Source organism: Ascaphus truei, chromosome 2 (genome assembly GCF_040206685.1).
Source record: "Ascaphus truei isolate aAscTru1 chromosome 2, aAscTru1.hap1, whole genome shotgun sequence".
NCBI classification, from domain to species: Eukaryota; Metazoa; Chordata; class Amphibia; order Anura; family Ascaphidae; genus Ascaphus; species Ascaphus truei.
The window spans coordinates 71,475,522-71,500,136 of NC_134484.1; the positions used below are offsets into that span (position 1 = coordinate 71,475,522).

The following is a 24,615-nucleotide window of genomic DNA, read 5'->3' on the forward strand; positions in this document are numbered from 1 at the left end:
ACCAAGTGTAACAACTGCTCAAAAACTGGTGCAAATTGGGCCATTTTGCATCAATATATCAAGATGCTTTGCTCCAATTGTACGCCTCTTGTGTTAGTGAGCCAGAACATAATGAGATGCACCAACATTTATGGCTACAATTTTCCTTTTTCTTTGCAGTAAATAAATCTGCTGTGCCATTAACCTCTACTCCAGGGGTGGGCAACTCCAGTCCTTAAGAGACACCAAGAGGTCAGGTTTTCAGGATATCCCTGCTTCAGCACAGGTGGCTCAACAGTGTCTCAGTCGAAGAATGAAGAATTCATTCACAATTTGAAGACTGAGCCACTGATTGAGCCACCTGTGCTGAAGCTGGGATATCCTGAAAACCTGACCTGTTGGTGGCCCTTGAGGACTGGAGTTGCCCACTCCTGCTCTGCTCCTAAGAGACCTGAGCCAAATGTAAAAAGCAGAAATAACAAGTTTCATACATTTTGTGCGGGCGCCAATTGATGCAGATCAAAATGTTTGCTGCGTGCTGTGGAGGATAAATTCCTTCATCTCGATACATATCCTCCTAAGATTGCACTGCTGCTCTAGCTGTCCAATATGACAATTACACTCTTCATTTTCCAAAGTTACTCCAGCCCCCAGATTAAAGTGGGACTTTGAGATTGAGCTAAAGTATAGCCTTTCTTCCAATAAAGCGGTACACTGTACTGAAATATATGGATGTATTGTCTGACCTTATTGTATGTCCATCTATGTTTAATTCGCCGAGATGTCTATTCTACTATATATTGATATATTGACTTTAAGTGCAACAGCTACAGACCCTCCAACATTTGACATATGAAAATAGGTACACTTTGACGCTGAGGACAAGGAAGGAGGGGTGCGCAGGGGGGAAAGTTTGCGCACCCCTGCTCTAAGGCAGTGATTCACGACGTGGTACATGAAGTGTTTCTAATGTGTCAGCCCCCTAAAAATATGCAGTGGTGGCTCCCAGGCAGTATAGTGGGGTGCTGTGCCTGTGTGGGGACTGCGCACTTAGTAAGGACCCAAACTGCACTTCAGCATGGGTCGTATAACTATCAATTACAGCAGGAGCTTCCAAAGTAGCTCCCCATATATGCTTTCCACCCACAGTGGCAAGGCATTGTTGGATTTGACTTTGGAAGTTCCCGCAGTGATTGACAGCTCCACCACCCATGCCGTCTTTACAGATGAAGGTGCAGTTTGGGGCCTTATTAAACATGTGTTTCCGCCCATGAGGACACTATACTGCCTGGGAGCAGGCAAACCGTTTTCTTAGTAATAGTCTGATGAGTAGGCAATACAATGTACTAAATATTTTATAGCAGAGGGTGCACAATGTAAAAAATGTTGGGAACCACTGCTAAGGCAGGCTCTTCAACTGGTGGCCAGCAGGCTCTTCAACTGGTGGCCAGCAGGCTCTTCAACTGGTGGCCAGCCGGCTCTTCAACTGGTGGCCAGCAGGCTCCTCAAATGGTGGCCAGCAGGCTCTTCAACTGGTGGCCAGCAGGCTCTTCAACTGGTGGCCAGCAGGGTCTTCAATTGGTGGCCAGCAGGCTCTTAAACTGGTGGCCAGAAGGCTCTTCAACTGGTGGCCAGAAGGCTCTTCAACTGGTGGCCATAAGGCTCTTCAACTGGTGGCCAGAATGCTCTTCAACATATAAGGTCACAACTTAACTCCTATAGTAAGGATTATGGCCCATATTGACTAAAGGGTGCTATGACATGACACCGATGCTGGAAGACACCTTAAGGCACATACATACAAGTAAAATATCTTATAACGATAACTACATTTACAAACTTTTGTCTCATGTTATGGACAAGGCAAGATGTCTTCTTGCACGTTGTTTCTTTATTCATAATAAATGTATTATTTATAAATATGTGAAAATGTCACAAACCTTTCCATGCATGCCAGAGTCCAAGTCAGTGGCTAAAACCTGTGCAATAGATGTACCTATTTCTGCTCCTTCAGACATTGTTACCTCATAGGCGGTAGATGTAAAGAATGGAACATTGTCATTGACATCTGGAACAGAGGAGTTGTTATCAGGGATTGAATACGCAGATCATGTTAGAATCACTGTCTGTGACTTCACTGAGGTGGAATACTATCATAGCCTCTCTAGCTTTGAAGTGGACAAGGTACATTTTAAAGTACCGATTCCACAAAGAAAGTAAACATGTTGTGAAGCTTATAGTAGTCGCCATCCTAGTTGGGTGGACTTGCCGGTCCTGTCTCCCAGTCTCTGGATGGGTTACAACTAATAGGTGCTGCAAAGCAAAGCAGGGTGAGGTGAGGATGTCAGAAGAAAAATGCTCAAAAAAGTTAGTACATTTCTTTCAATGTATACTAACAATATTTCACAACAAATATGTTATAATATTTGGGAAAGGAATGAACAGACATTCTCAAATGTTCTCAGGTATTAAGTAATTACGATCCATGATAAATGTACTACTTTTCTTACCAGTAACATTGATGTATACAGTTGCAAAGGAGGCTAAGGGGACAGCGGCTACATTCTGAGCCCTAATCTTCAACATGAAGAATTGTGTTCCCTCGTGGTCAAGAGGTTCGGACACAAGTATGGACGCCGTGCTATCTGCTCTATTGGGCTTCAGGTAGAAGCGAATGGGGTAGTTTGTCTCTGGGACGAGACCCTCCTCCATGTTGTATGTAACTCTTGGGTCACCGAGTGAGGATGTGGCCTTGATTGTCTAAAAAAGAGGAACTACATTTCATCAAAGCTTATAGTTAAATAAGAGCCAACTTTATTATTTTGATGGATTGCAACGATGACTCCGTTATGGCAAGCTTAGGACAACATGATCTGCTGCCAGGTTTATAGGACCTTGAACAAAGCCACATTACTTCTCTTTGCCAAGTAACTAAAAATGAGTGTACACTGTTATGGGCAGAGGTTAAGTACGATTGAATCGTTGGACTAGGCATGCTAACTAACAGGGCTATTTAATAATGCATGATAACAAAATAATAATATTAAACTATTAAATATAATTGAATATAGCCATTTATTTATTGGTAATTGAAAAAAGTTGTTTATTGATTGTGAGAACAGTCCCAGGCATATCTATTCTGCACTGGGAGGTTGGATAATGTTACCCGCTTTGCAGCTAACAACCTGTTCAAATGATGTTGAAATTAGAGATGAATGAGTTCAGATTTTTGTAAAAAGGCCCCACCAAAACTCGGCAATATGCACCAAACCGATGGCAATATGCACCAAACCTCGGCAATATGCACCAAACCTCGGCAATATGCACCAAACCGATGGCATTGTGCTAGATTTTGCTTGGACTGTTGACTTTGGGTAGCCATATTCCAAAAAATCTCCAGCTGAAATGTCCTATAAAATCTATAAAGCTGTGGAAGGAGATACAAGTCCTTTTTGATTACTACAGTCTAAATGGCACATTCAATTGTAGAGCCATTATCTGCATTAATCTTCCACGTGTGTACCCTGTAAATGGTTATGTTGAATTTAGGAACAAAAAAAGAGGACTATACCATCACTTTACTCACTAAAGCAGCAATCCGTGCTGCTCTTTCTTGCGGGTGATTATCTTGTTTATTACCTGACCATTGGGGCCACTCGGAGACAAACTACAGTCTCCTGAACTCGGGGGACTCCTGTTCCTCAATTGCACAATATGGCCATCGGGCTCAGCCTCGCTCTGGCAGCCAGTGCAGGTGCTGATGTTGAGGCTTTCTATTGGTGATCCCAAGGCCATATTTGTAGTTATTTTAGTGTCCCACAGCGGATCACCTCCAGGGGACCCCACCAGTTCAGGTACTATTACAAATGGAGACTGCGGCCTTAAGTTTATTTTATTTAATCCTTGAGGCAAAACAGTGGTTGTGAGATACAGCTAAGCGCCATACATACCACAATATTGGTATCACGTGTAGTGTTCTCAGGGATGGTGATCCAATATCTTCCTTGCTCCCACTGGGGAGGCTGGTTGAGTATATTTGTGATGATAACTGTGAGCTCCACACTGCTGCTTCGATTACCTCCGTCTGTGGCTACAATGTATCGACTGATCCGAGACGTCTGATTTAAAAAACAACAAAAAACATTTCAGAGATTACAAGTCATAGAGAAATGAGATGTGATGTACCAAAGCCATTTTGTAGCGTAATTGACACAAAGGGGCCTATTCATTAAAGTGTGAGAATGGAGTATGAACAGTAAATAGAAATATTGTTTAATAAAATTCCTCTTCTAATTCATTAAACACTTCTTGCCTATGTAAACCATTCCTCTTTTTGTTAGGGTCCCACAAGGCTCTGTGCTTGGCACTCTGCTCTTCTCACTCTACACCTCTTCTCTTGGTGAACTAATATAATCTTTTGGCTTTCAGTATCATCTCTATGCCGGTGACACCCTCATTTATCTCTCCTCCCATGACCTCTCTGTCACGAGAGACCAGGACATTTACACCTTTTTACCAGGATCATGCATAGATCAAAACAAGTTGTGATAATGCAATGAAATAAATGGTAAATTTATTCACAGGAAAAGGCAAAAACACAATGTTACACAAACTACATAAGAAAAGACACACTTACTTGGGAACTGGGGTACAAAAGTAGACTCTCCTAGGTGCAGGAAATGTACCTAAGGATTTTCACCTGACTGAGATTTAGCCTGCAATGTCCTGGTACTGAAAAAAACCTGCAGTTCCAGGCGCCACCCCTCCCCTCTCTCCAGAGGTCTGGATTTTTAACTCACTGGACTTGGTGCTTAGACTCTTGCTTAGAATCTTAGAGAACTCAAAATCTGATTGGCGCAGGGTTTTATAATACTTCTGAGTTTCATTTGCAGAATACTACAGTCCTATGAGAAGCGTGAGAACTTTCTCAGCAGCCAATCAGAGCAGGGCTCATCTGGATGAAGATGTCAGAGGCAGTGGGCATGTTGAGCCGGCTCGGGACGTCCTGTGGGCGGGACATATGTTCTGGCCAATAGGAAAAGCACTTACGATCGCCATCTTTTCCCTAGTCAGCCCATTGCCTCCAGCTGGGCAGGCGCCACTGAGTATAGCAGACCAGAGGTCCCCCGCCCCCATGGGGTCTCTGTTCTCCGGACCCAGTACTCCACCATGCCCGTTCACTTAGCACCCCGAAACCTCTCAACATCCTGTCTTCTCTTTCATGTATGGAATCTATGCAGACTAGCTGGCACCTGAAACATATGCCCAGGCTGACTGCATAGGGCCTTATAGTGACTGTAAAAAACACCAAAAGTCATACTTTATTACAGCATACATTTTGGGGTACCTCATATTCGGTTGTGGCACCCACAAACCCAATACAGGTTCTGGGACACCTTGGCACTAACTGAGGTACCTCCCTTAACCTAGGGATTCCCTCATACTTTTCATCCCTGTGCCTCATTTACTGTGCACAAAGCATATATGTACTTAACACACTTTGTTAATAAAATATACACTTTAAAAACCTAAGTCTTTCTGGTATGGGAAATAGAATAAAACGCTGCACTTTATTTTTCACTAGTCACATTCCCCACACACTATTGCATAGACTTAGTATGGATTCTAAGAATCCCTTCACAACCTTATATGTACGGTTGGAGCACCTCAGAACACCTATACCGGTTCTGGGTGACCTGGGCATTTACTGGGTATCCCCATTAACCTAGGAACCCCTTGACTGTTTCAGGGACACCTCACATCCCTATGCCCCTTTTACCTTTCTGGTCTGCGCTGAAGCACCCCTAGCAGTGAGTCGCAAAAGCGTTTTCAAGGGGAGATTTTGCTGGAACATGTGCTACATGTATTCAGGAATCAAACCTGAGTCCTGGGTACATTTTTAGGGGAACCAGAAACTCTGGACCCTGACTGGATAGACAACACTTTCTCTGCACCCCCCCCCCCTTGAAACTCATACCACAGCAATCCCTGCTGGCTGGCACTCCTGAACAGGTAAAAACACATAAAATACTTTATTGTCGCACAATACATTTTATGCATTACACAGTACTGGGCTCAAGAGCTGACTCTTCCTGAACCCTTATTAAGGATTAGGGGTAACCAAACAGGCTTAAACCTTTATTTGAGAGCCTGGTTACCCACCTACCGTCACACTCTCCTACTCCCTTGTCCCATACCACCAACGATCTCTCCACAATCTCCTCTTGGATATCCCACCATTACCTGAAGCTTAATAGTACCAAACTAATACTCTTTCCCCCTTCCCTTACATCCAAAGTCTCCCTTACTATCAATAATACCACAATCGCATCAACACCCCAAGCCCACTGCCTGGGAGCCATCTTTGACTCTGCCCTCTCCTTTATTCATCATATTCACTTGACATCAAAATATTGCTAGGATACGCCCTTTTCTCGCTCATGATGCAACTAAAATCCTGATTCATGCACTTCTCTTGTCCCGTTTTGACTACTGCAACATTATCCTTGATGGTATTCCCCTTGTCTGCCTGTCCCAACTCCAATCCATTCAAAATGCTGCTGCAGACTCATTTACCTCACTCACCGCTCCACTTCTGCTGCGCTCACTATGCAAATCCTTACACTGGCTTCCCATAGCCTCTAAAATCCCATTTAAAACCCTCGTTCTGACTTACAAAGCGCTTAATGATGCTGCCATCCTGTATATTATAATGGAATAATTCCAACTCTGCATCAATGTGCATCATATTTTCGAAAAAGTAAAAAAAAATTCCGTCGGATCTGACTTAATATGAACTGAATTGGATAATCTTTTGCTTCAAATGTTAAACAAGCAAAAGCGTGCAGTGCGTCCCAACATTTTCTCTGCATTGTTACATCCGCCCCAGAATTCTGCCTGAAGCACAATACACAGTGTGTGTGTTACTAAATGTTGCCTGCCTGTGGCAGACGAGTATTCTTGGTAACAATTTGCGGACGGAAACACCGTTCTCACAGTTTAATACCATGTTTGCATTCTTAAGTAGCACTTACCAGTGCAGGATTGAGCCGGGCTCCAAGATCTTTTCTAGGTGATCAAGAAATCCAGCTCTTACAATATTTTTACTAGTTGCATAAAGAACATCTGCTTTTCCTGCTTTTACTGCACCGACACACTTTATTCGAGCAAATACCCGGTATGTACCTGGCAGATACCTGGAATGCGCCGCTCCTCACCTCTGACAAGCCCCGTTGCATTTGCCTTCCCAGCCTGGGTTCATGCCTGGCTGATGGGCGGCTGATCTGTTAAATGATAATGATTAGGATTTAATAGGCTGCAATGCTTCGCGTGCCTACCAGATGGCATAAATTCATGAATTGTAATGCAGTATATATATATATATACTGTGCAGTATTGCAGCCAGCAGGAATAAAATGCTTCAATCCCTGCCTGGAAAATACCTCAATGCACTCGGGCAGAAAACAGTCACAAACCTCAATACACCCGGGTATACCCGAATTCGTGGGACTAGCCGAGCTCGAATAAAGTGTGTCGCCAGTGTATGTGCACGAGGTAGTCTTCTGATGTTGTGCATATCAAGATAACCGTGGAATGGAAGTGTGTACAAGTCAGGAGGCATGCACGTTATAATTAAGTGATACGTGGCGCCAATAAAGGATTTCAGCACAGAAAGAGGTTTGTGGGTGAAAGGGTGTGGGATGTTTATTTATTTATAAAAATGTTTTACCAGGAAGTAATACATTGAGAATTACCTCTTGTTTTCATGTATATTCTGGGCACAGAGTTATGATGACAAATACATGCTTACAGTACATTAAATAAACAGGGATATATATTATATTTAAAGACATTGCATGAACACTATGCGACGCTGAATCTGTATCAAAGTATTCTTTTGTGTTAATATGCATGCTGCCTCTTTACTAACCAGATTCTACATCCCCATCTGTACAGCTGGCATGTTTTGCATTATTTTATGAATGTAATTGATAGGTATCTCCCACCCCCCAAATTATCTATGCTTTGCACGGAAGGGGAGTTTTTGTGTTTCACCATAAATAAAAGGTACAGTATTAATCTGTACTACCAAGACCAATTCATACCTGGAACATGATGCCACTCACCTGGGAGATGGGGTGGTTCACATACACCCACCCTGTGATGGGGTTTATCTGGACATACTGCGGTTGCTGCAGTAATATGCTGTAGGTGATGGCGGCGTTGACACCTTGGTCATCATCCCGAGCAGCAGCGCGAAGGAAACTTGTTCCAACGGGTGTGTCCTCGCGAAGGAAATCTGCGTTCCCAGAGAGAATCAGCGCGATGAAGGGAAGTGAAGCGAGGACACACGACTATCTACTTGATATACAGTATGCATGTGCTTTGTCTTTGATTTACTATGTGAATCAAACCATACAACTTGCATGTTTAAGACATTATTAAGAGCCAAGTACTGAATATTATTAACTTCAGCAATGCTGGAAGGGCTTGCAACACACAGCAGAACAATAGCAACGGCAAAGTATTGTAGGCCCTTCAGGAATCAAACGTTTCTCCTCCTTATAGAAATATTTTTTGGGGATTGTGTGCCATATTTACTAAGTGGTGCTAAGCTGAAAGGCACCTTACTGTCCGCTAAATTGAATCGGCTATAAGGTGTATTACTGCATAACACCGCTTGGTTATAAAACCAGCTCCGTTCTCAAGTATTGGTCCAAAAATTAAAAAAAGTTCTTATACTGTTGTTCTCCTACATTTTGCTTTCACTATTTGCATTTCATCCTGATTTTGTATGTCCCTTTGAAATCCTGAATTCATTTTCTTGTTCAGATAATATGTGGGGGCTTTTAAAAATGACCACCTTCTTAAACATGACCGGCATGTCTTACGTTTATGGGTAGGAGCCCATGACTTGCCCAAATGAAAGATATATTGTAGAGCAGGGGCGGCCAACTCCAGTCCTCAAGGGCCACCAACAGGTCAGGTTTGAAGGATATCTCTGCTTCAGCACAGGTGGCTCAATTGTTGACAGCCACCTATGTAGGGACACCCTTAAAACCTGACCTGTTGGTGGCCCTTGAGGACTGGAGTTGGCCACCCCTGTGATAGAGGGTATTAGCACCAAAAGTACAGCAGCTATAATAAATCAACAGTTATTCACAATTGATAATGCCTATATATTCATTATAGTGAATACACAAAAGGTAGAGCGACCTCGGGGGGCTGCTGTGTGGTGCTTTAAAACCTCATGATGCTGGGAAGTTACAGAAAGTGCGTGTAAACATTCATAAAATTGGATTGTCCATTTTCAAAATGATTCATTTTTGAGAGCCTGTTTGTATCATTTTTGTTTTCCATTATTCAATGTTCTCCAAATACAAAAAAACCCTTTATGGTGGGAATTTAAGAACCCGGGCGCAGGCTCAGACAGTGAGCGCAGCCTGCCCCCTAGTGCAGGGTCTGCAACCTTTCAAGGAACAAGAGGCTTTTTTTTTTGTTGACCAAAATGTTTGGAGAGCAGTAACACATGCCTGAATATGATTACACCCCCACAAACAAACACCCACATGATACATATATTGTACACAAACTAATGGGTATATACTGTATAAGCATTAACATACAACAAACTTACTTAAATAAAAAATTAGGGAAAGAAAAAAAAATACTCCGTCTTCTCTCTCTCCCCTTATTCTGTCCTCCTCTAACTCTTCCTCTCACTTTCTCTCTGTCCCCCCCTCTCTCAATATCCCCCTCTCTCCACCCTCCTTCTCTCACTCTCCCCTCTCTCCACCCTCCTTCTCTCACTCTCCCCTCCCTTTTTTCTCACTTCCCCACCCCTTTTCTCACTTAATCCCCCCCCCCCCCACACACACACAATTCCCCCCCCCACCAAACACACTCAATACTCCTCCCTCCCCCCCTACCCACACACGCAATTTGAATGCGGAAGTTGAGCCCGACTTCAGTGCGAGCCAACTTCCAGCACCCTGCACTGATAAGGTAAACACACAGAGGAGGGAGGGATGGGCTGCAGGTGCTAGAGCGTGGACTTCCAGCTCCGGCCCCTGGAGAGAGCCACACTCAAACATCTGTTGGTTGCAGACATATACCCTACATGGTGGTTACAAAAAAAAAAAAATTAAGGCCACAGGTTCATAAAGCTTGCTTGTGTTGAAAAGTCAGTGTTGGTCATTTCGGAAACCCGGGGCACTACTCACATTGGTAGTGACTGTTCTCGAATTTGGGATCATTATCATTGATGTCAGCAATAAAGATGTTTACTCGGCAAACTCCAATCAGTGGCTCCTGAGCTTGGTCTGTGGCTGTTACAGAGATGGTGTATTCTCTCTGCTTCTCTCGGTCAAAGCTCTGTGCTGTGGTGATCACACCTACAGTAGGTAAAGAGACGTCCTTCAGTCCAAGTGCTGAAAGTAGCAGGTTACACTGTAGAATTTGCCTTCCGAGAAAGCAGAGATTTCATGAGCAGTGAATCAATGAATTCTAAATAAGGTCTGTCAGGTCAATAGCGATAGCAAAAATGTCTGTCCCAGAACAAGTTAGATTCTCTGTAGGGCCCACATGGTAATACTGTACAGGTGTTCTGATACTGGAGTTAGAGAAGGTCTCTTATTTAGACAGACCGCTAAAGTGATAAGGAGCACAAATGAAATAATGGGGTATTGAAAGGATCAGTATAAAGTTGCAGCAGCTTTGTCTTATGATGTGTATGGCCTCTCACCACCATGTCATTCAGTGGTTAAATCATTCGTCCCGTGCAGTAGACAAGAAAGAAAGAGATGTTCACTATAACTGACTTTACCACCGTCAGTCACTCTCAGTAAAATGTAACTCACTTGTCGCCTAAGAAACAACTGAATAACTTTTTTAAATTAGATAATTATTGTCCTCCATTCTGAGCTATTTGGGTAAAGATGGCGAGAAAAGCAATAGCCGGCACTCCAGAGGTCTTGCTATAAACGTGAAAGTTCATTGTGGGATCAACATTTCCGTCCTTATTTGTGAAGAAACAGTGAATCTAAAAAGTGCAACTTATATACACCTTGATAAAGCGCATTGTGCGTGAAACGCGTAGGTGCATTTTTTTACCACATTTGTGGTCACATGTGATCTAATAAATATATTTGTTATGGGAGCCCCCTCTTGATCATTGTTTTTCTGTTTGCTGGATACTGGTGGTGCAACGTTATTCCACCACTTTCTACTACTGGTTTCTATTACAATGGATTCTGCTCACTGGAGAACCTCCATGGATAACAAGGATGGACAATGGGCACTCTGGAACGTCTGTGAGTTAACCCTTTCTGATACCACCTTGAGTTATGTAATTAACAACTGTCTTGAGGAAAAACATACTGCCTGAGGAAAAGCATAGTGTCTGAGGATAAGTATACTGTCTGAGGAAAAGCATACTGTCAGAGGAAAAGCATAGTATCTGAGGGAAAGCATACTGTCAGAGGAAAAGCATACTGTCTGAGGGAAAGCATACTGTCTGAGGGAAAGCATACTGTCTGAGGGAAAGCATACTGTCTGAGGGAAAGCATACTGTCTGAGGGAAAGCATACTGTCTGAGGGAAAGCATACTGACTGAGGGAAAGCATACTGTCTGGGGTAAAGCATACTGTCTGAGGGAAAGCATACTGACTGAGGGAAAGCATACTGTCTGGGGTAAAGCATGCTGTCTGGTGTCTGGGGTAAAGCATAGCGCCTGAGGAAAAGCATACTGTCTGAGGGAAAGCATAGTGTCTGAGGAAAAGCATACTGTCTGAGGGAAAGCATAGTGTCTGAGGAAAAGCATACTGTCTGAGGGAAAGCATACTGTCTGAGGAAAAGCATACTGACTGAGGAAAAGCATACTGTCTGAGGCAAAGCATAGTGACTGAGGGAAAGCATACTGTCTGAGGCAAAGCATACTGTCTGAGGGAAAGCATACAGTACTGCCTGAGGCAAAGCATACTGACTGAGGCAAAGCATACTGTCTGAGGGAAAGCATACTGCCTGAGGAAAAATATACTGCCTGAGGAAATGTATACTGTCTGAGGGAAAGCATACTGCCTGAGGAAAAGTATACTGTCTGAGGGAAAGCATACAGCCTGAGGGAAAGCATAGTGTCTGAGGGAAAGTATACTGTCAGAAGGAAAGCATACTGTCTGAGGGAAAGCATACTGTCTGAGGCAAAGTATACTGACTGAGGCAAAGCATACTGTCTGAGGGAAAGCATACTGCCTGAGGAAAAATATACTGCCTGAGGAAAAGTATACTGTCTGAGGGAAAGCATACTGTCTGAGGGAAAGCATAGTGTCTGAGGAAAAGCATACTGTCTGAGGGAAAGCATAGTGTCTGAGGGAAAGCATACTGTCTGAGGGAAAGCATACTGTCTGAGGGAAAGCATACTGTCTGAGGGAAAGCATACTGTCTGAGGGAAAGCATACTGACTGAGGGAAAGCATAATACTGTCTGAGGGAAAGCATACTGTCTGAGGGAAAGCATACTGTCCGAGGGAACGCATACTGTCTGAGGGAAAGCATAGTGTCTGAGGCAAAGCATACTGACTGAGGCAAAGCATACTGTCTGGGGAAAAGCATACTGACTGAGGCAAAGCATACTGACTCAGGCAAAGCATACTGACTGAGGCAAAGCATACTGTCTGAGGAAAAGCATACTGTCTGAGGAAAAGCATACTGTCTGAGGCAAAGCATACTGTCTGAGGCAAAGCATACTGACTGAGACAAAGCATACTGACTGAGGCAAAGCATACTGACTGAGGCAAAGCATACTGTCTGAGGAGAAGCATACTGTCTGAGGGAAAGCATAGTGTCTGAGGGAAAGCATAGTGTCTGAGGAAAAGCATACTGTCTGAGGGAAAGCATAGTGTCTGAGGGAAAGCATACTGTCTGAGGAAAAGCATAGTTTCTGAGGGAAAGCATACTGTCTGAGGGAAAGCATACTGCCTGAGGAAAAGTATACTGTCTGAGGGAAAGCATAGTGTCTGAGGGAAAGCATACTGTCTGAGGCAAAGCATACTGTCTGAGGAAAAGCATACTGTCTGAGGCAAAGCATACTGTCTGAGGCAAAGCATACTGACTGAGGCAAAGCATACTGACTGAGGCAAAGCATACTGTCTGAGGCAAAGCATACTGTCTGAGGCAAAGCATACTGACTGAGTCATAGCATACTGTCTGAGGGAAAGCATAGTGTCTGAGGAAAAGCATACTGTCTGAGGCATAGCATACTGTCTGAGGGAAAGCATAGTGTCTGAGGAAAAGCATACTGTCTGAGGCATAGCATACTGTCTGATGGAAAGCATACTGTCTGAGGAAAAGCATACTGTCTGAGGGAAAGCATACTGTCTGAGGCAAAGCATACTGTCTGAGGCAAAGCATACAGTCTGAGGGAAAGCATACTGTCTTAGGCAAAGCATACTGACTGAGGCAAAGCATACTGTCTGAGGCAAAGCATACTGTCTGAGGCAAAGCATACTGTCTGAGGCAAAGCATACTGTCTGAGGCAAAGCATACTGTCTGAGGCAAAGCATACTGACTGAGGCAAAGCATACTGTCTGAGGCAAAGCATACTGTCTGAGGCAAAGCATAGTGTCTGAGGGAAAGCATACTGTCTGAGGGAAAGCATACTGTCTGAGGGAAAGCATACTGTCTGAGGGAAAGCATACTGTCTGAGGAAAAGTATACTGTCTGAGGGAAAGCATACTGTCTGAGGGAAAGCATACTGTCAGAGGAAAAGCATACTGTCGGATGAAAAGCATACTGTCTGAGGAAAAGCATACTGTCTTAGGGAAAGCATACTGTAAGAGGAAAAGCATACTGTCTGAGGAAAAGCATACTGTCTGAGGGAAAGCATACTGTCAGAGGGAAAGCATACCGTCAGAGGGACAGCATACCGTCAGAGGAAAAGCATACCGTCCGAGGGAAAGCATACCGTCCGAGGGAAAGCATACTGTCCGAGGAAAAGCATACTGTCTGAGGGAAAGCATACTGTCGGATGAAAAGCATACTGTCTGAGGAAAAGCATACTGTCTTAGGGAAAGCATACTGTGTGAGGAAAAGCATACTGTCTGAGGCAAAGCATACTGTCTGAGGCAAAGCATACTGTCTGAGGCAAAGCATACTGTCTGAGGCAAAGCATACTGTCTGAGGCAAAGCATACTGTCTGAGGCAAAGCATACTGTCTGAGGCAAAGCATACTGTCTGAGGAAAAGCATACTGACTGAGGGAAAGCATAGTGTCTGAGGGAAAGCATAGTGTCTGAGGGAAAGCATACTGTCAGAGGGAAAGCATACTGTCTGAGGGAAAGCATACTGTCTGAGGAAAAGCATACTGTCAGAGGGAAAGCATACTGTCAGAGGGAAAGCATACTGTCTGAGGAAAAGCATACAGTCAGAGGGAAAGCATACTGTCAGAGGAAAAGCATATTGTCAGAGGGAAAGCATACTGTCAGAGGGACAGCATACTGTCTGAGGGAAAGCATACTGTCTGAGGGAAAGCATACTGTCTGAGGGAAAGCATACTGTCTGAGGGAAAGCATACTGTCTGAGGGAACGCATACTGTCTGAGGGAAAGCATACTGACTGAGGCAAAGCATACTGACTGAGGCAAAGCATACTGACTGTGGCAAAGCATACTGACTGAGGAAAAGCATACTGACTGAGGCAAAGCATACTGTCTGAGGCAAAGCATACTGTCTGAGGCAAAGCATACTGTCTGAGGCAAAGCATACTGTCTGAGGCAAAGCATACTGTCTGAGGCAAAGCATACTGTCTGAGGCAAAGCATACTGTCTGAGGGAAAGCATACTGTCTGAGGCAAAGCATACTGTCTGAGGAAAAGCATACTGTCTGAGGAAAAGCATACTGTCTGAGGCAAAGCATACTGTCTGAGGGAAAGCATACTGTCTGAGGGAAAGCATACTGTCTGAGGCAAAGCATACTGACTGAGGCAAAGCATACTGTCTGAGGGAAAGCATACTGTCTGAGGCAAAGCATACTGTCTGAGGAAAAGCATACTGTCTGAGGAAAAGCATACTGTCTGAGGCAAAGCATACTGTCTGAGGGAAAGCATACTGTCTGAGGGAAAGCATACTGCCTGAGGAAAAGCATACTGACTGAGGCAAAGCATACTGACTGAGGAAAAGCATACTGTCTGAGGCAAAGCATACTGTCTGAGGGAAAGCATACTGTCTGAGGGAAAGCATACTGTCTGAGGCAAAGCATACTGACTGAGGGAAAGCATACTGTCTGAGGGAAAGCATACTGACTGAGGCAAAGCATACTGTCTGAGGCAAAGCATACTGTCTGAGGCAAAGCATACTGTCTGAGGCAAAGCATACTGTCTGAGGCAAAGCATACTGTCTGAGGCAAAGCATACTGTCTGAGGGAAAGCATACTGTCTGAGGCAAAGCATACTGTCTGAGGCAAAGCATACTGTCTGAGGCAAAGCATACTGTCTGAGGGAAAGCATACTGTCTGAGGCAAAGCATACTGTCTGAGGCAAAGCATACTGTCAGAGGAAAAGCATACTGTCTGAGGGAAAGCATACTGTCTGAGGGAAAGCATACTGTCTGAGGGAAAGCATACTGACTGAGGAAAAGCATACTGTCAGAGGGAAAGCATACTGTCAGAGGGAAAGCATACTGTCAGAGGGACAGCATACCGTCAGAGGAAAAGCATACTGTCTGAGGGAAAGCATACTGTCTGAGGAAAAGTATACTGTCTGAGGGAAAGCATACTGTCTGAGGAAAAGCATACTGTCTGAGGGAAAGCATACTGTCTGAGGGAAAGCATACTGACTGAGGAAAAGCATACTGTCAGAGGGAAAGCATACTGTCAGAGGGAAAGCATACTGTCAGAGGGACAGCATACTGACTGAGGGAAAGCATAGTGTCTGAGGGAAAGCATACTGTCTGAGGGAAAGCATACTGTCAGAGGGAAAGCATGCTGTCTGAGGGAAAGCATACTGTCTGAGGAAAAGCATACTGTCAGAGGGAAAGCATACTGTCAGAGGGAAAGCATACTGTCTGAGGAAAAGCATACTGTCAGAGGGAAAGCATACTGTCAGAGGGAAAGCATACTGTCTGAGGAAAAGCATACTGTCAGAGGGAAAGCATACTGTCAGAGGGAAAGCATACTGTCAGAGGGACAGCATACTGTCAGAGGGAATGCATACTGTCAGAGGGAAAGCATACTGTCAGAGGGAAAGCATACCGTCAGAGGAAAAGTATACTGTGTGAGGAAAAGCATAGTGTCTGAGGGAAAGCATACTGTCAGAGGGAAAGCATACTGTCAGAGGGAAAGCATACTGTCTGACGGAAAGCATACTGTCTGAAGAAAAGTATACTGTGTGAGGAAAAGCATAGTGTCTGAGGAAAAGCATACTGTCAGAGGGAAAGCATACTGTCAGAGGGAAAGCATACCGTCAGAGGGACAGCATACCGTCAGAGGAAAAGCATACCGTCAGAGGAAAAGCATACTGTCTGAGGGAAAGCATACTGTCTGAGGGAAAGCATACTGTCTGAGGGAAAGCATACTGTCTGAGGGAAAGCATACTGCCTGAGGAAAAGCATACTGCCTGAGGGAAAGCATACTGTCTGAGGCAAAGCATACTGTCTGAGGCAAAGCATACTGTCTGAGGCAAAGCATACTGTCTGAGGAAAAGCATACTGTCTGAGGAAAAGCATACTGTCTGAGGAAAAGCATACTGTCTGAGGCAAAGCATACTGTCTGAGGCAAAGCATACTGTCTGAGGAAAAGCATACTGTCTGAGGAAAAGCATACTGTCTGAGGAAAAGCATACTGACTGAGGGAAAGCATACTGTCTGAGGGAAAGCATACTGTCTGAGGGAAAGCATACTGTCTGAGGGAAAGCATACTGTCTGAGGAAAAGCATACTGACTGAGGAAAAGCATACTGTCTGAGGGAAAGCATACTGTCTGAGGAAAAGCATACTGTCTGAGGCAAAGCATAGTGTCTGAGGGAAAGCATACTGTCTGAGGGAAAGCATACTGTCTGAGAAAAAGCATACTGACTGAGGAAAAGCATACTGTCTGAGGGAAAGCATACTGTCAGAGGGAAAGCATACTGTCAGAGGGAAAGCATACTGTCTGAGGAAAAGCATACTGTCCGAGGGAAAGCATACTGTCAGAGGGAAAGCATGCTGTCTGAGGGAAAGCATACTGTCTGAGGAAAAGCATACTGTCAGAGGGAAAGCATACTGTCAGAGGGAAAGCATACTGTCTGAGGAAAAGCATACTGTCAGAGGGAAAGCATACTGTCAGAGGGAAAGCATACTGTCTGAGGAAAAGCATACTGTCAGAGGGAAAGCATACTGTCAGAGGGAAAGCATACTGTCAGAGGGACAGCATACTGTCAGAGGGAATGCATACTGTCAGAGGGAATGCATACTGTCAGAGGGAAAGCATACTGTCAGAGGGACAGCATACCGTCAGAGGAAAAGTATACTGTGTGAGGAAAAGCATAGTGTCTGAGGGAAAGCATACTGTCAGAGGGAAAGCATACTGTCAGAGGGAAAGCATACTGTCTGACGGAAAGCATACTGTCTGAAGAAAAGTATACTGTGTGAGGAAAAGCATAGTGTCTGAGGAAAAGCATACTGTCAGAGGGAAAGCATACTGTCAGAGGGAAAGCATACCGTCAGAGGGACAGCATACCGTCAGAGGAAAAGCATACCGTCAGAGGAAAAGCATACTGTCTGAGGGAAAGCATACTGTCTGAGGGAAAGCATACTGTCTGAGGGAAAGCATACTGTCTGAGGGAAAGCATACTGCCTGAGGAAAAGCATACTGCCTGAGGGAAAGCATACTGTCTGAGGCAAAGCATACTGTCTGAGGCAAAGCATACTGTCTGAGGAAAAGCATACTGTCTGAGGAAAAGCATACTGTCTGAGGAAAAGCATACTGTCTGAGGCAAAGCATACTGTCTGAGGCAAAGCATACTGTCTGAGGAAAAGCATACTGTCTGAGGAAAAGCATACTGTCTGAGGAAAAGCATACTGACTGAGGGAAAGCATACTGTCTGAGGGAAAGCATACTGTCTGAGGGAAAGCATACTGTCTGAGGGAAAGCATACTGTCTGAGGAAAAGCATACTGACTGAGGAAAAGCATACTGTCTGAGGGAAATCATACTGTCTGAGGAAAAGCATACTGTCTGAGGCAAAGCATAGTGTCTGAGGGAAAGCATACTGTCTGAGGGAAAGCATACTGTCTGAGAAAAAGCATACTGACTGAGGAAAAGCATACTGTCTGAGGGAAAGCATACTGTCAGAGGGAAAGCATACTGTCAGAGGGAAAGCATACTGTCTGAGGAAAAGCATACTGTCTGAGGGAACGCATACTGTCTGAGGAAAAGCACACTGTCCGAGGGAAAGCATACTGTTCGAGGGAAAGCATACTGTCTGAGGGAAAGCATACTGACTGAGGAAACGCATACTGTCAGAGGGAAAGCATACTGTCAGAGGGAAAGCATACTGTCAGAGGGACAGCATACCGTCAGAGGAAAAGCATACTGTCTGAGGGAAAGCATACTGTCTGAGGAAAAGTATACTGTCTGAGGGAAAGCATACTGTCTGAGGAAAAGCATACTGTCTGAGGGAAAGCATACTGTCTGAGGGAAAGCATACTGACTGAGGAAAAGCATACTGTCAGAGGGAAAGCATACTGTCAGAGGGAAAGCATACTGTCAGAGGGACAGCATACTGACTGAGGGAAAGCATAGTGTCTGAGGGAAAGCATACTGTCTGAGGGAAAGCATACTGTCAGAGGGAAAGCATACTGTCTGAGGGAAAGCATACTGTCTGAGGAAAAGCATACTGTCAGAGGGAAAGCATACTGTCAGAGGGAAAGCATACTGTCTGAGGAAAAGCATACTGTCAGAGGGAAAGCATACTGTCAGAGGGAAAGCATACTGTCTGAGGAAAAGCATACTGTCAGAGGGAAAGCATACTGTCAGAGGGAAAGCATACTGTCAGCGGGACAGCATACTGTCAGAGGGAATGCATACTGTCAGAGGGAAAGCATACTGTCAGAGGGACAGCATACCGTCAGAGGAAAAGTATACTGTGTGAGGAAAAGCATAGTGTCTGAGGGAAAGCATACTGTCAGAGGGAAAGCATACTGTCAGAGGGAAAGCATACTGTCTGACGGAAAGCATACTGTCTGAAGAAAAGTATACTGTGTGAGGAAAAGCATAGTGTCTGAGGGAAAGCATACTGTCTGAGGGAAAGCATACTGTCTGAGGGAAAGCATACTGTCTGAGGGAAAGCATACTGTCTGAGGAAAAGCATACTGTCAGAGGGAAAGCATACTGTCAGAGGGAAAGCATACTGTCAGAGGGACAGCATACTGCCTGAGGGAAAGCATACTGCCTGAGGGAAAGCATACTGTCTGAGGGAAAGCATACTGTCTGAGGGAAAGCATACTGTCTGAGGGAAAGCATACTGTCTGAGGGAACGCATACTGTCTGAGGGAAAGCATACTGACTGAGGCAAAGCATACTGACTGTGGCAAAGCATACTGACTGAGGAAAAGCATACTGACTGAGGCAAAGCATACTGTGTGAGGCAAAGCATACTGTCTGAGGCAAAGCATACTGGGCCTCATGCAGTAAGCGTTGATAAGGGAAATATGGCCATGTTATAGCCAAAATTGGGTTTGAGATTCAGTAAGCGCCGATAAGTGCTTCATATCGCCAGGTTTCGGAGCCGATTATTTGGTTATGGCCAGTCGCCTGCCGATAAGCCTGTTTTCGACACTGATCGCCACTTTTTTAAATCGGCTGGATTCAACAAAAAAAAACAGCTTATCGGGGCTGATCGGCACTACGAAATTGAGATGTTATGGCCGATTTCTCCCGCCAACTAAAGTTGGCATTTTGGACGGGAGAACGATCGCTAAGGCTGCCGGAACGGCACTTAGAAAAAAAAAATCTTCTGTACATCAATGGAGTCAATGGAGCGGGGACGTATAACAGTATAGTACTGTTTACGTTTCATTGCTCACAATACAAGGGGGATTTGCATTACAGTGTGGGGGCATTCCCTGCATTGTGTCACAGCTGATGTGTCTTATTTGCATAACATTCGACTTTTACATGTTTGCAGCATTTGCGGGTCACATTACTCATCATGTGATGATGTGGCAAGGGAAAATACTATACTACACTCTTAAAGGAGAACCTCACATCATATCACACATTTTACTCAACTCAGCGACAATTATTTACATGATGTCACACATGTCACACATACACCGTATATTCATGTTCCTTTACATTACACAATGCTTGTAATGTGACACGCATCTTTAAACCTTCATGTACATCTAAATTCTCATGTTTACATCTACGTTTGGGTCCTCCCTATTTTCATGACGTCACTTATTGGACGCTCAATCACATTGCATGTTTACATTGTAACCGTTGCATTACAAGCACTTCAACCTAACTTATACACACATGTACAGTAATTCATCATTGGGACACCTTGTAAACTCATTCTATACCAACTATCCTCCTTACACAAATGCATGCATATGCACACGACTATTCATTGTTGCCAACATGTCACAATAACATGGATAATTACACATGTTACACAAAACTTTTCCCACGTCAATCTCAGCCTTTTTGTCTCATTACATGACTGACTCTTGCGTTCACAAGTGTTACATGCATTGCACATGCAACTATTTATTTGCAAGCAATCTTTGTACAAAGCTTCACGTCACATCATTGCCAAATATCATCATTCCCTGCAGAATACACACAACAAATACTTAGAACAACAAGTGCACACAGCTTGCCACAGAAGTACTTTATTATGTTAATGTAACACCTTGCATTTTACTATGTCACCTGACATCATCACATACCTATTTAAAGGACGCACATTACCTGCTCATTCACAGCTACTCATTTCAAAATGTTGCGAATGTTTAGGAGACGGAGGAACATTCTTTTCTATGACATGCTTGATGATGAAGACAATCATATAGGGCAAGGGAGGGACACACCGAGGGACAGTGACAGTGACGCGGATACGACAGGGAGAGGGACAGGCCGAGGGACAGGTAGAGGGACAGGAGATCAGAGGAGAAGACAGAGGAGACAACTTGTGCCTCGTCCGCGTCTGTACAGGGAGAGAACCCTGTTAGATGGGATGAGTGAGGAGGAGATTGTAAGTCGCTATCGTTTGAGTTCAGCAGCAATCTTAGCTCTTTATGAGGAGATAAGGGGGGATTTAGATTTTTTCACAGCCAGAGGTCGTGCAGTCCCTGGGCTTGTTAAAATGCTGTGCTCATTACATTATCTTGCTTCCGCGTCATACCAGACAACTGTGGGCATAGTGGGCGGGGTCTCGCAATCTACATTCTCGCGGGCCTTGACCCAGTTTCTCTATGCACTCAATAGACGCGCTAGGAATTATATTCATTTTCCTACAGAGGCGACAGAGTGGCTGGAAGTCAGGACTGGCTTTTATAATATAGCAGGGATACCATGTGTGCTGGGTGCAATCGATTGCACACATGTTGCTTTGATTGCACCTAGTCAGAGTGAGCATGTGTACCGCAATCGGAAGCACTACCATTCACTCAATGTACAGGTGGTATGTGATGCCACGATGAGGATAATGCATGTGGTACCCAAGTTCCCTGGTTCCAGTCACGATTCCTCTATCCTGAGGAACTCTTCAGTCTTCCATGCGTTCGAAGAGGGACATTTTGAACCTGGTTGGCTGCTGGGTGAGTACATATTTACATGTTCTAACACAAAACACATGTTGATTTAGGAATGTTGGCATTGTACAATTTGATCACTAATGTCAGCTTATGTGTGCTCCATTCATTATAGGTGACTCAGGATACGGAATTAGGCCGTGGCTCTTGACTCCGGTGCTAAACCCTCAAACTGAAGCAGAGGACAGGTACAATGCAGCCCATATATCTACAAGATCTGTTATAGAGAGGACATTTGGCCTACTCAAGACCAGGTTTAGGTGTCTGGACAGAACTGGTGGGGCTCTTCTATACAAGCCTCAAAAAGTGTCTGATATTATCCTTGCCTGTTGCATTTTGCACAATGTTGCACTCAGGCACAATGTACAGTCAGACCTAGCTGAGGCTTTGGTAGACGAGCATCCCACCCATGTAGCTGCTGAAAATGAACAAACAGCCAGTGGTGGCCAGACACGACAGAATCTCATCAATTCATTTTTTTCTTGTAAGTACAAACTCATATGTTCCTAGTACTACTTTTATAGTTTAATTATGTTATATTAACAATAATGTTTCTTTATATAACCTTCTGTTAGGACACAGATGAATATGGGTTGCACACCTTTCTTTTCTCTGCTGTGTGCACAAAGGGATGTGGCACCGGTATGTTATTGTTGCACAGGTTATATAATCCCTCTTCAATTGTACTTTAGTTGTGTGTATGTGAATACAACTTGGGTAACAAAGCAATAATATTTTAGCATTGTGTTATTCCTTATGCTAAGACAAAACACATATTATGCCCATAATCATTCATGCTTCTAGTATGCTTACATACAATGTTATTGGTGCAGTGTAACATGTACATCCATATGATGTGTACACCAGGCTGATTTACATTTTGAATGTCATGAAATATACATGGTGTTGTACATTTAACACCAAATACACACTTTGCTGTGTTGTTTACGGTACTGAAGATGGCATGTCAATGTTTGCAATTTATATATTGTTCCTTTGCATTATAGGTATATCTCCAGTATGACTGATCATGGTATGTATATTTGCTGACATCTCTCATAAGATGTGGCTACCTCAATCTTCCTATAATTATTGGAACTAAAAACCCAACATATTGGTTTAAACACAAATGTTACATATATGTACTTTCTGTATCATGTATATGCATTTAGCTACTCTTGAGCTTTCATGTGCATTGTATTACAAAATGATTACTCACATTTCATCACATTTTATGTATGTTTCCTTATAATTTCCATTAATGTAATATAGAGGTGGTTGGAGAAAAGGGGATAACTGTACTTATTTGTTTACTTACGGGAGCACATTCATCACTAGCATAGACACACTTTTTAAGACAACTGTTTGTGTCTCTATCAATTGGTGTAGGATCCATGTATAACACCGACAAATGATAACACCAGCTTTATTATGGTAGCTTATATCATCATATTGACTATACTATGTATTTCTAAACGATTAATAAACACAGTAAACTATAGTTAGTTAGGTTAATGAAATATACACAGAAACGTACTTCATAACATGATGGTGATGTCATATTCAGAACATCATGCATTGGAGGGGACCATAACATCTGGCCAGTAACATTATTTGCTACAGTCCCAAACCATTTTATCTACATACCCATGTAACAAGAGATTTTAAAAATAAATGGCTACTTGGTTGTAAGTGTCCTTTACATTGGGAGAAGGAGTGGCTCACTGAGTAAAGACACACACTGGCACTGATAGTTTGAAGCAGGGGAGTCTGGTTCAATTCCCGGTGTGGGCTCCTTGTGACCTTGGCCAAGTCACTTTATCTCCCTGTGCCTCATGCGGCAAAAAAACATTTGTACGTTCCACGGGCCAGGGACCTCAGGCTGAAACATGTGTCTGTAAATCGCTGCGTACAACTAGCAGCCCTATACATGAACATGCTCATATTATTATTATTATTGTTACATAGTTTCGACAGTCATACGTTCCATTACATATTAGAATACACAAATGTGTTAGCAGAGTGGGAATGGTTGTTATATATAAAACACACCATGTCATAAAATGTTAGTAGTCATTAAAGAACACTCAATAAAAATTCATGAGGCACTCTTTTGCAACATCATTATGTTAATTAAGTGCTTATGTAATATAGGCATAAGGGTATCACATTTTTAATTGTTTGTTAATAAGCGCTGCAAGCAATATAAAATTAGTTCCATATGTAGTATAGTAGTCGGTGGCTCCTCCTCACAATCATCTCATATAAAGGTAGACTCTTCTGAAATCATACATTGATCCGATTGTATCTTCCCCGACATCTCTGAAATACAGCAAACACATGATGGTCAAAGATGGCACCTTACTAGATATGCATCCGTGACAACGCGTTACGCAGCTCTATATGATTGTGTAGATACACACGTCAGTCACTTATATGTTAGAAGTAAAACTGTTCATCAGTATGTAATGTTTCTTTAAATTTGTAGCAGGCATAACTATGTATAAGAAGTGAACGTTGCCTGTATACTGAAAGATGTGCGCGCACATCTTTGTGTGCGCACGCACTTCACGCTTGGCTCCACTAACTGTTAGCGCATGCGCAAAACAAAGCGTACGTTGTGCGTTCAATACATGTTGAAAATACCAGTAAACATAACATCTTTATTTCAAATACAATGAAGACGAAACTACATTCGTTCTAAACGAGTACATCTGTATTCTTTTTAAACAGACGTGTTTGAACAGAAAGCACGGCCGATAACACAATGCGCAAATGCAATACGTGTGACGTCATGTTAAGCCAGCGTGAAACGCACGCTAACACTCCTCCCACTCAATTAACATTCGGCTA

The 24,615-nt window shown here is 43.6% G+C and overlaps 1 protein-coding gene across 1 annotated transcript in view; it reads right to left on the reverse strand.

The window, feature by feature from the left end:
- Positions 1 to 24,615, reverse strand: part of LOC142480740 (neural-cadherin-like) — a 149,530-nt gene that overhangs the window by 59,144 nt on the left and 65,771 nt on the right. Inside the window, exons 10-14 of the mRNA XM_075582702.1 lie at positions 10,203 to 10,373; positions 8,106 to 8,278; positions 3,930 to 4,097; positions 2,490 to 2,739; positions 1,920 to 2,047 (exon numbers count right to left, since the gene is read on the reverse strand). Coding sequence (XP_075438817.1) covers positions 1,920 to 2,047; positions 2,490 to 2,739; positions 3,930 to 4,097; positions 8,106 to 8,278; positions 10,203 to 10,373 — 890 coding nt within the window. The remainder of the gene's footprint in view (positions 1 to 1,919; positions 2,048 to 2,489; positions 2,740 to 3,929; positions 4,098 to 8,105; positions 8,279 to 10,202; positions 10,374 to 24,615) is intronic.